Source organism: Anopheles darlingi, chromosome 2, assembly GCF_943734745.1.
Source record: "Anopheles darlingi chromosome 2, idAnoDarlMG_H_01, whole genome shotgun sequence".
Classification (NCBI taxonomy): Eukaryota; Metazoa; Arthropoda; class Insecta; order Diptera; family Culicidae; genus Anopheles; species Anopheles darlingi.
In genome coordinates, this window is record NC_064874.1 from 31,451,196 (window position 1) to 31,466,902 (window position 15,707).

The window sequence follows — 15,707 nt, forward strand, 5'->3', positions numbered from 1 at the left end:
CATGATCGTTATCGCGAGCACAGAAAATGGACACCAACCGTGACGGTGTGATAACGATCGAAGAGTTCCTGGATTGCTGCCGCAAGGATCAGCTCATCTCCAGCTCGATGGGTGTGTTTGACTCGACCATATGACCGCTGGAGCGGCTGCATTTGCTGCCGGAAAGTGTACTTCAGCCACCGTCACCACAGCAGCAACAGCAGCAGGAAGAACAATCGGAGCACGAACTGAACGGCGATGAGGGGGAGGGTGACAGTGATGGGGATGAAGAAGCTGGCCGGCGACGGCGACGACGTCCTGCACAAACCAGCGGAACTGAGCAGCGTACGAACGGAGGAAGTGGCGAAGTCGTACAGCAGACGACAAGTAAGTAAACGGGAGCGAGGAGGCCGGCCGGCCGGTGGTGGTGGTGGGAGCGCTCCCGAACCGAACCGTTTGCCCGGAACGGAACCGCGTGGTTTCGTTGTAAATATGTTCTTTTGTTTTATTTTATTTTTTTGCTGAACAATTAAATCGCTCTCTCTCTCGCTCTCTCTCTTATGTTCGCTAGATAGGATTTGTTAAGTTGACATTTGATTTTGTTAAATAAATTCTAAAGAAAAACGGAACGTTTTTCACCACCTAGAATTGGATTTTTTAGTTCTTTTCTTTGTTTCCGATTCTTTGCTTCCTCCCATCAGTTTATTAACGCAGAAAAACTACGCTTGATACAATAGAAGGGGCTATGTCTTTCATTCGAACAGCCGATTGTGGGTTGTGGTTGTATCGCTATTTTACTTTTTATCAATTTTATCGTTAGCTGGAGTGCTTCAAGTAATTGCTAAAATGGAAAAAAACAATGATGATATTTTCGATGGATCATTGAAGAAAGGAACACTGACGATGAAGCTATGCCTAACTGTGATTCGTAGGATATAAGCTGTGATATACCCGTTTTCGGGAATCTGGTCGCGTAAAATCAACGATTTCTCGCGATAGCAATGAAAAATTATCAGAATATTAAATTGAAGTGGTTTGATAGAACTGTTGACAAACAAAATTTAAATTCTATCTAGAGATAAAATCTGTATTGTTTGATTTTGTCGGCATCGATTGGCAGTTTCTTTTGATTCATATTTAATAGCATATTCCCTTTTTGAAAAGGTCAATTTGACAAATGCTCCAAAATTAATTTTTTCGTTGAAGTTCTGGGCAATTGTGTGGAATTTAATGCTCGCTACAAATCCATTAATCGTTGTAGTCTATCGAAAAGCTAATATTAATCTTAGCTCTTTCTTTAGATCAGGTTGATCGAACAATGTTCGTTAAACACCATTTGATACCAGACTTATAGTAACATCTATTAGAGCCTTTTTCATTGTTCAAATTTTGGCCTAATAGCTACACATTGATCACAATTTTAATGTGAGCGTCATTTGGGATACTTCTTTATACCAAAAAGTAGATGAATGTCAACATCACTAGTGTGACTAATTTTAAAAAAGTGTTAAATTTCGGAAAACAGCTATTGGAATACTAATTTAACTGAAAATTGCCAGATCACCTGTTAGGAACTTCAGTTTGTTCCCACAGTTTGATAAAGATCAACAGAATAATACTATTAATTATTACTAACGGTGAAACGATAACACAAATGTCATTAATATCATTTGCATCGCATAGAAGCTGGCCCCTCGAAGCGCAAAGGGATATTATAGGCTTTATTGGATAACACTGCCAATGCGAATGCTATCGAATGGACTGTACTAAGCGAGCATTACATCAATGGTTAGATTCGCCCGCAGTCCTTCACTGCAATCTACTTCATAATTCGTCAGATCCTGGAAAAAACCCAGGAACTCTGTGGTGGTCGCGCTCGACATGGCTCAAAATTCCACTAAAAGTCTTTAATTTCATGAAATCCAATTTGTTCGCTAGCACTTGGCCCCGTTGCGGTTGTGGTGGTGGTGGTGGTGGCGATGATTGTGTGTCAGTTGCGGTTTTTTGCACATCGCGATAGCGTAATGTGACGAACGATATGCCGCCCACACCATACCATTCATCACCAATCCCTCCCCGCATTATCCCTGTGCAGGTCTAATGGTAAAACCGGGGAATGAAGAAACACGACCGAACGCACGGGGATATCCCGTCGTCGTCGTTCTCGTCCATCCATCTCGCACCGAGGGAGTTGAATTTAAATTTCACTTAAATTTCCTCCCATTCCTTCGTGCCTCTCTCTTTCTCTCTTTCTCTCTCTATCTCTCTTTCTCTCTACCTCCTCGCAACATATCCCGCGATCACACGGATCATGGCAACCATTGCGCCATCATCACGTAGTAGTACTGGTATCCGACACATCATCGAACGGCCAACCAACGAAGGGAAACCAACCACCACCGGAAGGCACCGGAAGCAACGTGAAACCAGACCCGCCGACAACGATGAATGTGACGCCAGTAGTGGAGGCCGGAACGTCCGCTTCGGGTACGCGTACGTCGTCGGCACTACTCCCCACCACCAACCGAGCCACGGGCCGTGGCACCAGTAAACAATCGATATTGGCCAACGGGCGAGCGAAAGGCAACGTCGGTCGCCATCACAATCACTACCATCATCATCATCATCAGCAGCAGCAGCAGCCTAACCACAACGGCAAGCAGCAGCAACACTACCACATTCCGCTCGATACGTACCAACCGCTACAGCCGCTGCATCTGCCAAATCTGCGGCTCGGCACGACCTGCTTCTATCCATCGGGACCACCGCCACCGCCACCACCACCACCGCCACCGCCTACACTACCACCACCAGCAACAGCCACATTGACCGAAGTGGCAGAAACGACGACGGCGACGGCGACTTCGGCGGCGTCGGCATCGATGGCCCTCGTACGGCCAAAACCCCAAACGCTCTCGCTGGCCCTCCAGCCGCCGGTCCAGGGTTGCAATGGAGCATCCAGCTATCTGAGCCAGCTATCGGCGGCTTCACTCTCAACGACGTCTTCCCAGCACCATTACCATCACCATCACCATCATCATCACCATCATCACTTTCTGGCGCAGCAACCGATGACGCGCATCGCCACGATCTCCTCGCCGATGTCACCGACCTCCTGCTGCAGCCAGCGGCCACCCGAGCACGTGCAACAACCGACCACACCGGGCTCGGACGCCACGACGCCGACGCTGGTTAAAGTGAAGACCTGGTACACGGTCACCAAACAGGGGCTATCGTACTGAGACCTGGCCCCCTAGAGATCCACTCCGGTGCGTCAGCCGTAGCTGAATCTGTGAAGAACAAAAATCGAAAAAAAAGGCGTAACGTTAGAAGTGGTTGAACGCTCTTCTCAAAAAGCTTTAATTTCAAATTAATAATGGAACAAACTGGTCCCGGGTGTGCGCCGTTGTTGACCAAACCGACCTAGCGCGCTCGCAATAACCACAGTAGGTGGCGCGTTAATCAAAATGTGAACAGCAACAGGTTAAAAGACGTACTAGATTGAGCTGCGGAAAACCACTGAAAACAACCACTTAGTAGCCACGAAGAGGAACCTGTGCCAAGGAGCCATATCGAAGTCACTTGATCAAATCGTATCAGTAAGCGATTATCGCTTGTGTGTGTGTATGAGAGTGTGGTCCAAACTTAGCCCATCGTTTCTTTACCTAACTACCCATATCCAGATCGGTTAACTTCCACGTGACGAAGAGCAAGAAATAAAGGAGCTGAACACGGACTGGCCAGCCAGCGAGCTCGAGAAATTGGAAAAGAAACCCATATTCTAAATGAATCTGGAAACGACAGCTCGACGGTCGACGGCGGGGGGCTGTCGAACGCAGAATGTTCCCACGTGTCCACTTATGTGCCTTCCTGATTTTGATCCCCCATCGGTGTAGATTTAAACATGCGATTTGTTGTCCCTTGAAGGTGAAGGTCGGCAGTGAAGCGTATAACGAATCGGAATCGCGAGAAAAGCAAGAGACGCGTGTCCGTGTGGCAGAGGCAGACTGTGGCAGACGTTCCTATGGCAATGACTAAGGGGCCAACATGTTGAAGCGGGCCCTTCCATGCAAAGCCATCAAAAACCATCAAAGCTACCTTTGTTACTTGTCCTGTTAACAGTATGTCGGGGAGGAGTATGTGTGTGGGTGTGTTTGTCAAGGCGCGTAGTACAACGATGCGAGGATTGTGAGCAATGAGCTAAGGAAGCTGCCACCACACATTGTTCCTGTGTTTTGCATACGGTGGCGCGCAGTAGGGGAGCGAGCGCCCGTATCGACGCAATTGAAGCTAACAACAATAAATGTATGTATATCAAAAGCTAACGTGAATAACCGAACAGTACAGATTTCAAACTACAAGCATATTCGTAATTTCGAGGGACTCAAAACGATCAAATAATTGAAGAAACAAAAGAAAACTATACTAGCAAATCTATAGATTGACCCATGATACAGAGGAGTAGTGTAGAACAAAAAAAAACCGCGATAACCGTTAGTTTAGAAGGAGAACAACGACACGTGCTTTAATCACGTAGTAGTGTATCCCGGATCTTCCGTTTCGCAACATGTCTTCGTTCGATTAGAGCAGCAGGAAAGGTAGCACTGTTAGGCATTGTAGATAACCAATTTTGTTTCATTTTCGGGAATACTGGAAATCCAGATTCCAAGGAGTACCAACAGTCAAATTGCTTTAATTTCGAGTGTCGAAGGTTTGCTTCCTACTTTACTAACTCCTCTAAAACAAATCAAACGAAAGATTTCACTTCCGAAACTATTGACAAGGACGAGATGAATAACGAATAAATACAATAGACAGCAAGAATTATCAGAATTTAACTAACATTTCCCGGCCCACGAAGGCATGCAAAGCAAAGTTTTGGATTAAAACCGATTGATAGTTACCGTTAGTGTCTAGTGAATGTTATCAGTCACGTGGAACAGAGCTACAAAACGAATGAAGTAACAGCTTAGGGTGAGACCGAGGCAGGGCATTGAGCAGAGGCGCTTGAGAGTGGTTAAATGAATGTCACTAGTTTTCTTTGCCGAACAGAAGAACAATACATAAATCTAATATCGTGTTACAGCATAGAAAAAAAAACCCAACTACACAATACTGACTGTGCGAGAAAAAGAAATTGATAAAAAAAAAAGTTCTACCTAGGTGTTGATACTTGTTCGAATGATGTTTGTAATGTGGTTAAATCGAGCGATCGCAGTTCACTATTGGAAGTCGAACGTGAGAGATAATAGCAAACTATACGATATACGTCGTCGTTTTGCATACCTTTTTTGCTCTTGATCGTGCGTAAACAAAAACCTTTAGGTACACTGATAGGCTCCACGGAGAGCATCACGTAACCAGGCAACGATATCATAGTGGCTAATTGTTGATCTAGATGTATAATTCGTACGAGTCTTAAGAAGAACGTGTTAGGTCGCGATAGCATTGAAAAGAGTAATCTTAGAGCAATCTACAGGAACGGATGGCGAAGGTCAAGGGCATTATAATCGCTGCAGGTGAAAAAGAGGAAAACAGAAAAAAAAGTCTTTTCGAAGAGTGTTTAAGCAACTGGATCAAAATGGTTCTAGCGGGTCGTATTTCTTAGACTGTAGGTATGTTTTCTGTTACTAGCTAGAAAAGGATATCCCGATTACTTTTATCCCTTATGAAGCGAGAACCTTATCTAGATCGAAGAATTAACTGGCGAAGATCCTTTGATCCTATTGTTGATTTTTTTTTTTAATTTGTAATCCTTTCCATAAGCTAGCCCCTATTTTCGAAGGTTGATGTTAAGTAACACGGCCGCACGGCAATACCAAACCCCAATAGGCAAGGTGTCGTTTAATCAAATACCTTAGATTTTAGATACCTTAGCGGCAAACGTAATGCCAGTAGCGAGGAGAATGTGCTGAAACATTTCGGATTGTGAAGTCAGTGGGGTCAGGGTAAGTGAACCGTCGTATGCTAGGAATGTTGTGTGTTACTGTGCCGTACGCTAGTGCTGTGGCGTGTGTACAAGGAATTGGAGGAATCGATGGCAGGCAGATGAGCCGATGTTAAAGGTGTTATGGTCCGATCAAATTAAAATCGTTCTTAATAAATCCTGATGTGTATATTTGTTAGAAATTGCTACAATCCACGCCTTTTTCTTGATGCCATCCGAAGCACTTACCTACACACGATTTTATCATTTAGTTTTCCTATCCATTCAACTTGTCATCAGTGGGCACAACGCGAATGTTCGTAATGCTCTTTAATTAATTTATTCCTAAACAATACAAAGCGAATATAGTCGTTTCCATTCATTCTCACAGTTCACAGGTCCTCCTAGAGAGAAAGTGCACTTTACGCTGCTTAACCGCTTCAGCCGCTAACCGATTACATTATTAGGCTTAACAATCAATCTATAGATATAACGCGCCGTACCGCAACATCTTACATCTAATTATGTATAATTGAATCAGTGGGTAGACAAGCGAACTGTGTCCACGAAACGGAAGGAACACTACTCACAATGTTGTGGATGAAAGAAAGGCGGAAATAGAGAATTGCAAGCTCGATTGAGCAACTGTGACAGCGGCTGTAGCTCAACAGAAACTGTCGGGCACAATATGAAACCAGTACGATCTAAATGCGATAAATGAAATGTTCTTAACTATCAGAGCCGCAAAGCGCTTAAAGACGTGGGTATTTTCAAAGAGGATAGATGATATTTAAACTGTACCAAATGATCCGTATGGTGCGGTGAGAAAAATAACATTCGATTTGAATCCAACACAGTCAACGATTTACTACGAAGGAGCTGTCTTCCAGGCTTGGAGCAGGGACGACCATCGGACGGACATCAGGCAAAGTTACCAGCGAAGGAATGTTTTTTTTTTAGGAATGGGCGAATAGGCTGCCCTAGTATGCGGTACCTGTTGGTTGATCACACTTCTTTAGAAGAGAAACTTTCGTTTTTTCTTCTTCTCCTTCGCCGCTCCACTCTCTGTTTCATCGGCATCCTGTGGAAGAGCAATGAAACACGGTATTACTTTACCGCTCACCACTAGTATCATCGTATCTAAATGACAGCGTACTGCAAATTACCTTCTCGGAGTCGATCTTTTTCGATTTCACCAGCTTTTTCGCTTCCTTGAGTTTCTTCTTTTCCTTCTTCGATAGCTTTACCGACGAGTCCTGTTTCTCGGCATCCGTAAGCGGAAGTATGGTCGAGCTGGCAGATGAATCTTTCTTGCTGTGCTTAGACTGTTGACTGGCGGCACGCTCTTCGATGCTCTGTTTAATTGACTAACGGATAGAAGGACGTTAAAAGTGTACTAACTTGTCTTACGAAGGCCGTGTTCTTACCAAATCTTCTTCTGCCTCACGAATACGATCCATCTCCAGACACTCAACCACTTCATTCCGCAGCTGGACAATCTGAAAACATAATTCGATGTTGTAAATTCTTTACTAGTTACTTCTTTTCCTCTCCAACTTACCTCAACAAGTCGCGCGATCAAAGCTTCCTCCTTCTCTTTATCCGAGTCTGGTTTGTTGCGCTCGGGTTGAGCCATCAGCAGCCGAATTTCATATTCCAGATCAGCTTGCTCTTGCTCCAAACGGTGCATCCGGCGTCTACAGGAGTATACAGTATAGCGTCGTGAGTATAAATGAACCAGTACCGCTGACATAAAAGATACTCACAAGTACATCAGCTCCGCTTGCCGTCGGAACAGTTCGTTCTTCTCGTTGACCAGCTCGAACAGTTGCATAATCAAATCTTCCACCTCCTTCGAGTTCGCCTGCAGCCTTATATCCAGATCGATATCGGCCTCCACACCTTCGCACCGCTCCCGTATCATCTTCTCCAGTACGATTCCCTGCTTCTCAAGGCCCTGCTGCTGCGTTTCGATGATCTGGAGCTCCTGATGGATCTCCTTCAGTGGTAACATCTTGATTGGCTTGCGTTCGGGTAGTGGTGCAATCGGAAGCGCTGGTGCCGGCCCCTTCCGTCTCTTCCACTTGCCCTGGGACGATTTGTTGGCGAGCACGGACAAACCAGAGAAACCGTTACCCCCCTCTCCGTTTGGCGAGCTCAGTGACTGGCGGTTCCGGTTTTGGGCTTCCTTGTTGTCCTTCATCTTTTCCCACTGTCGCTCACTGGTAACGCTCGTTTCGCTTTCGTTTAGGGGCGACTCTGGGCTTGCATCATGGTCCATCGGCAACGGAACGATCATCCGTCGATAGACGACGGATTCATTACTTGTCGCTCGGCTCAAAGCATCGGAACTCTCGGGCTGATCATTCGGTCCCAGCATCAACGCGGTATCGAGCGCAACTAACCGTTGACTCGACGGTGCTTTCACAATTGTGTCCTCTTGTTTTGGAGTAGAAGCTGAAGTTGGTCCTGGTGGTGGTGGTGGTGCTGGAGCACGCTTCTTACGTGGCGTCGTTAGTGTGCCAGTGCTACCGATACTGCTCAGCGGTGTCGCAGCAATAGAGGAGCTTTCAATTGATGGTCTTCCTGAGGTGGAAGCTAACGAAGGTGAGGAAGATCCCGCTCCCGGGGTACGATTCAGTAATGGCACGGGTATGTCGGGTGCTTTGGACTTCTTGCGCCGCTGCACCGTCATCGAAGGTGGACCACTGTCCAGACTGGATGCTAGGGAAACGTTCGAGCTGCTCAGCCTACTGCTCGACAGCAGCGAGTTATCAAGCGAGCTGATGGAATCGTTGTAAGCGTGTCCCGGCTTCCGAGGAGTCGGAACTGGTGTCCGTCGTGGGGATGGTTTCGATACGATCGGCACTATTTCCGCCTCTTCTGCCACCGTTTCGTCGTCTTCGTCGAAAGGATTCGCAGGTACGACCGATCCGACCGGCGTTCCCCTAACCTTTGGCGGTGGTGGTCTTGGAGGTTTCACCGTTGGAGACTGGTTTTGTTGCTCTGCATCATCATCTTCGTCTTCGCTCCCGAACGGATTTGTGCTGACACGGCGCATCGTTGGGGTAGGCTTCTTTGCCGGTGTTTGTTGACGGAGTTCCACAATTCCTTCGCTTTCATCTTCCTCGTCACCAAAAGGATTCAAATCCGATGGGTAAAGCTCCTCAGTTTTAGTTTCATTTCCTTCCGTCTCTGGCTCTGCCGTTGCTCCAGTTGCTGGAACGTCTTTTACCTTCGATTGTTCCTGTTTATTCTCTGGTACCTTCGGTTCGTCAGGATACGGCGTCTGTTCTTCAATCTTATGGTTTTCTGATGGCTTCGGCTCTTGTTCACTGTCCTTATTTTCATCCTCAGGATCTTTCTGTTCTGTAGGCACTTTTGTTTCTCGTTCCTCCTCTTTTTCAGGCTCGTGTTTATTCGATATCAGTTCCGGTTCAGTACTTTCCTTTTCGTCAGGCACATTGGATAACGCGACACTTTCAGTTGACGTTTCGATGACTGGAATGGACGAGGACGGTATTTCCGAAGGATCTTTCTGCACCGCATCACGATCAACTACAATATTCTCTATGACACTCTCAGCTTGAGCTTCAACCTTGTTTTGCTCTTCCGAAAGAACATTCGGTTCCTTCTGTACAGCTTCCGATTCTACGCTCGTTTGCTTCTTCAATGGTGTGCTATTTTCCTTTTCCTTATGCTCCTCCTCATCGATATCGTCAATAACGATCTTAATTTCCGACTCATGTACTTGCTCCTTCGCCGTGTGAATGCTCGGTGGTTCCCCAACTTCTTGCTTTAACTCTAGCGTTGGTAATTCAAACGGTAATTCACCATCTGTTCTCTTGATCTCCCCAACCGATTCCAACGATGGCGCTATTGGCGTGATTTGCGATGAAGATTTTTCCTCGTCCACCTCGAATTGCTTGTCCTCCTCCTCCAGGTCTTGTACGATCTTATCGAACTGATCTTCGATGCTTTCGGATGCTTCCGGGACAATTGCTTCGATGGTCGTAGATGGCCGGATAATGCTCTCAGCCTCTGCTCGGTCTGTCGCGTCTGCAACGTCATCCGGAACCGGTGGAGGAGCGGTTTTCGGTAAATTAGGCGGATCCTCATCATTCGGTTGCGCTAGTTCGATCGTATCAATCGGTTTTACACTCCGTTCCGATGGCATAGTCACCGTGACATCTGGTTGCTTCTGATTTGTTTCTTCCAGCGTTCCCTTTAGGAAACTGCTCATCTTTGCCTTCCGTTCGAGGTTCGAAGATTTCTCTTCGTCACTCAATGGTGCCGACTCGAAGAACGATATACGGTCGAGCAGCTTGCTGCTACGAACAGGTCGTTGCAAAACCGTTGCCACATTAGGAACGCCGGCCGTTACCGAAGAGCCGCGACTACCACTACCATCCGAGGACGATGATACTGACGATTTGCGACGCTTGATCTCGAGCTGAATCTCCTCATCGGGGCACGTTTCGCAGCAGTACTCGCCGTCCGTTTCCGTTTCGTAGAAACTGCCCACCGTTAGCTGGGTACCGCAGCGGGCACACTTCAGGCACGATCGATGGTAACTCTTGGCACCGAAGCTGATCCGTTCCGCCAGAAAAATGGGATTACTACAACGGTTGCAGGTTGCACGCTTGGGCACGCCCACAAAGCCCGGTATGTTTGCCATCTGTGGATTAGTAGAAGCATGGCATTAGTGTTAGTTGTCGGTTAGGTTTGGTAATTTTTCCAGCCGCGGCATTAACTTTGTCAGTCACCTCCTCCCCTTGAGCTACTTTTGCTTGTGGGCCAGACATAAAACCGTTCGAAAATCGCTTAAAACAAGTATTGAAACAATAATTTTAACTGCTAGTGGAAGAGCTAGAGGATTATAGTTTCTGTTGTTGTTCCTTCTCGTTAAACGTTCATGAAAGCAATAGAGGGATGTTGAACGAAGGGACTTCAAGCGATGAAGGAAGCACATGAACAAAGGACAAAGAACGTAGAACAAATTATGCAAGACTTGAGATACGATGGTCAACCAAAGACAACTGGTACTGGTTAGTGAGCGACATACAGATGTACGAACGATGAACGAAGCAAAGGCAAAGGGAATCAGCGACGTGAAAGGCGTTACAATGAATTCGGAAGCATCGAAGCATGAATGAAATGAAGCATTAGCGCCGATTAAACGATACCAATTGCTGTTGTTGTTGGTTGTTGTTGATTTTGTTGGTGCTAGTGGGAGTGGATTGTGTTAAACGCTAGCTCACCTAAGGGTGCATCAAATTGACTAAATCAATCGAGAAAGTAGTGCCCACGGGGCGCTAGTCTATGATTACTTTATTGAGTTTCGTTATCCAGGTGCCAGACCATTTCTCTTTGCTCAAAGGGAAGATGGAAACATACAACACACAGCTCTTTCTCTCGCTCTCTCTCCTCTTCCTCTCTTCTTCTGCTAGCCACTGGATCATTACCTGAAGCGAAGATTCCTTGGAGAGGGTGCGCCGGGCCCCCGCTCGATCAGTTGCTGCTGTGTAATGCCGCGTGCTACGGTGGATCGGGTATGGCGCACTCCCGTTTCTTCTCCGGAGATGGCGGCGGCGGCGGCGGCTTTCGTTTCGCGTTGCGCAACCGTTTTATGATGATGCCACAATCGCGATGGACGCGCTAAGCGGCACAAATCGCTCTCTACCGAAACGTCCGGGGCTGGCTTTTCACTGTATCTCCTCTAGCTCTGATTGCGTCCGGTATGTACGGTTTTTTTTACGACACTCTTAACCACTAAAAAAGGGCTCACGACGTTAAACAACAAATATATAATCTTGAGACGAGCCTAAAGCGCTCTCAACTGTAACGTTATCCTACACACAAAGGCGGTTGTGGAGATTTATGCTCAGTTTTGGTATTGATTCTTCTGTTTGTCCGTTTTCTTTTTGTGTTCGCTGGTGCTGGTGACCCCACGGAGATCCACCTTCCGTCCGTCGGTCTGGCGGCTCGTAACGTACGCAGATTCGAGATTCTCAAATCGTCGCAAATGACACCCAACCACCCAAAAGTGAGTTTGTAGGCTGTATCTTCTTATATTATCTCATGAGACTCATGAGAGATTCCGTCGTTTCACCGGTATCTGCCGTGGATCCGGTGTATCCTTGTGCGGTGTCCACGGTTTCTATCTGTTGTTATCTGTGTGTTGTGTGGTGGCTCACTCGTTCTCCGTTTTTCGGTGGTGGAGTATGGATCACCTTTACCCTCTTACTCCTCCTTCTCCTCTTGGTACAGATTGCCGTTGTCGTTCTTGTTGCGTACTCTCGTACTGCTTACTGTTGGTTGTTTGTTTAGGCCTCGATCTTTTTGGTACAGCAGCTTCTCTCTTTCTCCCTCTCTCCCTCACACACACACTCACTCTTTAACCGAGGCACCGATGATATCCTGTGTGGCACGGGGTTCGCACGTGCAGCGTGCGGCTAACAGAAGATTTCCGGCTTATACTGTCCGACTATGTCCAAGCTGTTGCTTTCCTCCTACCGGTACCGGAAGCGTCAGATTGGTTTGCCATTGGTTCGTAGTATATGTTTTAAGGCGTTTTCGTGATTTCCAACAACACACAAATTAAGCGCAGAGACGCGTAGTAAGAGTGTTTAGAGCGAGAGCGATAGAGAAAGAAAGGAAATGGGAAGAAAAAAGAGATAAAAACACACGGTGAGCGAGTGCTTATTGCGACGACAACGACTCAGACTGCATCCACAGGGAAACGGTTAAATCATCGAGAAAGTCACCGGACACTATCTACACCCGCAGTAACAAACCACCGTTTTTTGTTGTTGTTGGATTAGTACCGAGTTAGTAGCGTTTTAAACATTAAGCCTACAGTGCTGCTGCCTCCATCGCAGGAAGAGTTTGAAGAGTGTGCAATCAATTAGCGATGATGATCCGTCCACCCGATTAGTTAAACACGCATCGGCCCCTGTCTTGTCCACTGTACACGTTGCTACTAACTGAAGGGTGCAGGGAACGGAAAACACAACCACACGCACATTCAACCACGTTTATGGTGCTGCATAATCGCGTTACTCTTGCCGAGTGACTACTACCCCATACTGTAGCGAACTAGCTGTGAAGCTTCCATCTGGTCTTCTGCTGTGGAGATCGCTCGCAGCGCTCCAAAGCAACTCTACCGGTCAAGCCTTATCTCATCAACACACACTGATGACAATCAGCACAACTGCGCGAACGCAGCTGCGCTAGGCGGAAGCGAGAGAAGGGCCAATGTTTGTTTTCTTGCCCCATGTTGACCTAGGTTGGGCCAACAACGGCTTGTTGGCTCGCATGTGGATACAGCATCATGCTGCTTCCCCTCCAGTCAGTAAGATCGCGATGCTGCGATGAAACTTCAACACACAAACACACACACACACACACACACACACACACACACATGGGGGTCCGCCAACAATGATGTCGATGAACTTTGTTGATGCACACTGGGATGCGACAAATTGGTGCCCTGGTATCACACACACACACAGCATGTGTAACATCTAACATCAATCAACCTTTTATTATGAAACTCCTGAGACAAATCAAACAAATGAGCAACGCGGCTCAAACAAGGAGAAAGCTTACGGTGCATTGCTGGGCGGGGCAATAATGCCTTGCCGGTGAATGGAAGGCAGTAGAGTTTGGCAGGATGGACCTAACCGCGCCCGATTTAGTAGAAACGTGTCAAATTTGACACGTTTCGCGCGGTGCACCGCTTTCACAGCGTTCGGAGCGTTTTGAAGCTGAAAGCCAAACTCTCCTCCTACAGCAAAACGCGTACACGCCCTCGTTTTATCCACACCCACACTCGACGGAGTATCCGAAAATAGCGTTTGTGAAACGTGACTGTAGAAATGGGGATCATTATACCATCGGGACGCACGAAACGCCCTTATATGTTTGGACAATTTCATTCATCGGCAAGAAGCTTAATGATTGAGCAAGCAGCATTGGTGGATTCCTGCGGAGGAGTTTCATTAAGAAAGCAATTTATCCTTGCTGAAACACGCTGAAATTAATGATCTGCAGATCGAATCAAGGAAGAGAAACAGAAAGAAACGGAAAGAAGGCTGAACCTTCTCTTCGAAGCTCTTCTTTGAAGCGTTGGTTCATAAAACAAATAACAATTCAAGAAATAATGATCATTCTTGCATCCTTTTGTGGCACATTTGCAAATTAAATAAAGTTTCACAACAATTTTTCCCTATAGCAAATGGTTAAAGTAAATTAAATCTTGTACATAGTGCATCCTCTGTACATGCTGTGGTTATTCGAACTAGGTTCTTACAATACACAGTACAATATTTAACATATGCGAAGACCACATCCATAGATAGAAAATTAAATAAAACTTCAATTTCTTAAAAAAAAAATGGCCATGCAAAGGTCTGCCGGCAAAAAATCTGGCAAAATACATGAACATGAACAACAGTTTGAAGTTAAAAATGCCACGCGTCATAGCATATGAATACTAGCGATTCGTTCCTTTCGATTTGGGAACACACATTGCCCTTTTCAAAATGCATTTCCGGTCACGCCAACAACGTCGGCCGGCGGAAGTTGTTTTCCGGCCTTTCCGTTTGGATCAAAATTTACCAAATGGACTCCGATCCGGAGCCAAAAAGAGATTGCGTGCGTGACAATGCGTGCGTTCTATGGGCACCGTTTTATGCACCAGCTGGTGATTGGCCAGCGAGTCCGAGCCATTTTATTGCTTTCATTCGAGCACTGTAAACCTTGGAGCGCGACAAATGTTCCGACGGTACCGGAACATGAAACCCAAACGCAACAATAACAACGAAAAAACGGTTAACAAAAACAATGCATTGTGCACCGAAAATGCTGGTGGTGCACACCCCTCGGTGTTGGGATTTCGGAAATGCACTCGCCGGGCCGGGGGCTCAAGTGTCCCGTTGGACCATGCCGGACGGACCACCGGTGCGCTTGCAGCGTCACAATACAACTAACTAGACACACCAAAGAGTCGGTACGACGGCTTCTGGGTGTGTGTTTGTGTTGTGTTAGTGTTCTTTGCAAACAATAGCAATTCACTGGACAACACAATCGTGTGCCAACCTCTCTATGTCTCGGTACCCCTCGCCCTCCCTCTGTTGAGTTGATGGTCCACATTTCACTGAGCAGCAGAAAATCGACAGATGCATCGGTGTGGTCACAATCGCGCTGCAAGCTGATGCGGGTGAGCATACTACAGAGAGGGTGGTGGCACGCGGACGGTCGATGGTGAAATTGATACTATACTAGCCGCCAACCTGCCAGACCAGAGAAGGTACGATCGTCGTCGGCGGTTCGAAATGGGATGAAGGGAGAGCAAAAAAAAAAGCAGAATTCAAAAACGAACTGCTGGGAGGTGAAGCCGCGCGATAGCCGGGGCGCACGCAACAACAAACGGCGGAACTACATATAATTTGCTATCATTATTATACATTTCCCCTCCCTTCCTTCTTTTTCTGCCGCCGGCACAAACCATGATGTCCTCTACTACCCCGTTGCTGGTGATCGGGGCGCGCACGGGGTTGTCCTCTTTTGTTTTCTGCTCTACGAAGCTCTCCTCTTTCTCGATCGAGCATATCGGGGCACGGTGGGGCACGGTTAACCTAGAAACCCATCTCCGTGAACTCTATCTAGCCCCCCGCTCCGCCAGTGTGTGTATATGTTTGGCCGGAACGGGGTAGGTTTCGAACCGTATTCCCGGCGAAAGATTATGTTAATGATGATAGTATGAACCTCGAGCGTAGCATGCAGTCACAGGTGA

General features: G+C 46.8%; 3 protein-coding genes across 7 annotated transcripts in view; 2 read left to right on the forward strand and 1 right to left on the reverse strand.

The window, feature by feature from the left end:
- LOC125950613 (AF4/FMR2 family member lilli-like) overlaps positions 1–681 on the forward strand; it is a 51,264-nt gene extending 50,583 nt beyond the window's left edge. For all 3 annotated transcript variants that reach the window (XM_049678779.1, XM_049678778.1, XM_049678777.1), the window contains exon 7: positions 24–681. In XM_049678779.1, the coding sequence (XP_049534736.1) occupies positions 24–134 (111 nt within the window). In that variant the 3' untranslated portion in view covers positions 135–681. The remainder of the gene's footprint in view (positions 1–23) is intronic.
- Positions 136–5,454, forward strand: LOC125950627 (POU domain, class 3, transcription factor 3-like). The gene is made up of 2 exons (XM_049678794.1): positions 136–366; positions 2,320–5,454. Exon 2 carries the CDS (start codon positions 2,424–2,426, stop codon positions 3,219–3,221), a length of 798 nt encoding a protein of 265 aa, XP_049534751.1. The 5' UTR covers positions 136–366; positions 2,320–2,423; the 3' UTR covers positions 3,222–5,454.
- A 775-nt stretch (positions 5,455–6,229) lies between these two features.
- The window catches only part of LOC125950591 (MICAL-like protein 1), a 35,421-nt gene continuing 25,943 nt past the window's right edge, over positions 6,230–15,707 (reverse strand). For 2 of the 3 annotated variants that reach the window (XM_049678725.1, XM_049678726.1), the window contains 6 exons: positions 11,371–12,417; positions 7,672–10,583; positions 7,467–7,602; positions 7,333–7,404; positions 7,072–7,272; positions 6,230–6,986 (listed from right to left, as the gene is read on the reverse strand). In XM_049678725.1, coding sequence (XP_049534682.1) covers positions 6,921–6,986; positions 7,072–7,272; positions 7,333–7,404; positions 7,467–7,602; positions 7,672–10,583 — 3,387 coding nt within the window. In that variant the 5' untranslated portion in view covers positions 11,371–12,417 and the 3' untranslated portion in view covers positions 6,230–6,920. The remainder of the gene's footprint in view (positions 6,987–7,071; positions 7,273–7,332; positions 7,405–7,466; positions 7,603–7,671; positions 10,584–11,370; positions 12,418–15,707) is intronic. The other variant, XM_049678727.1, reaches the window with a different exon arrangement.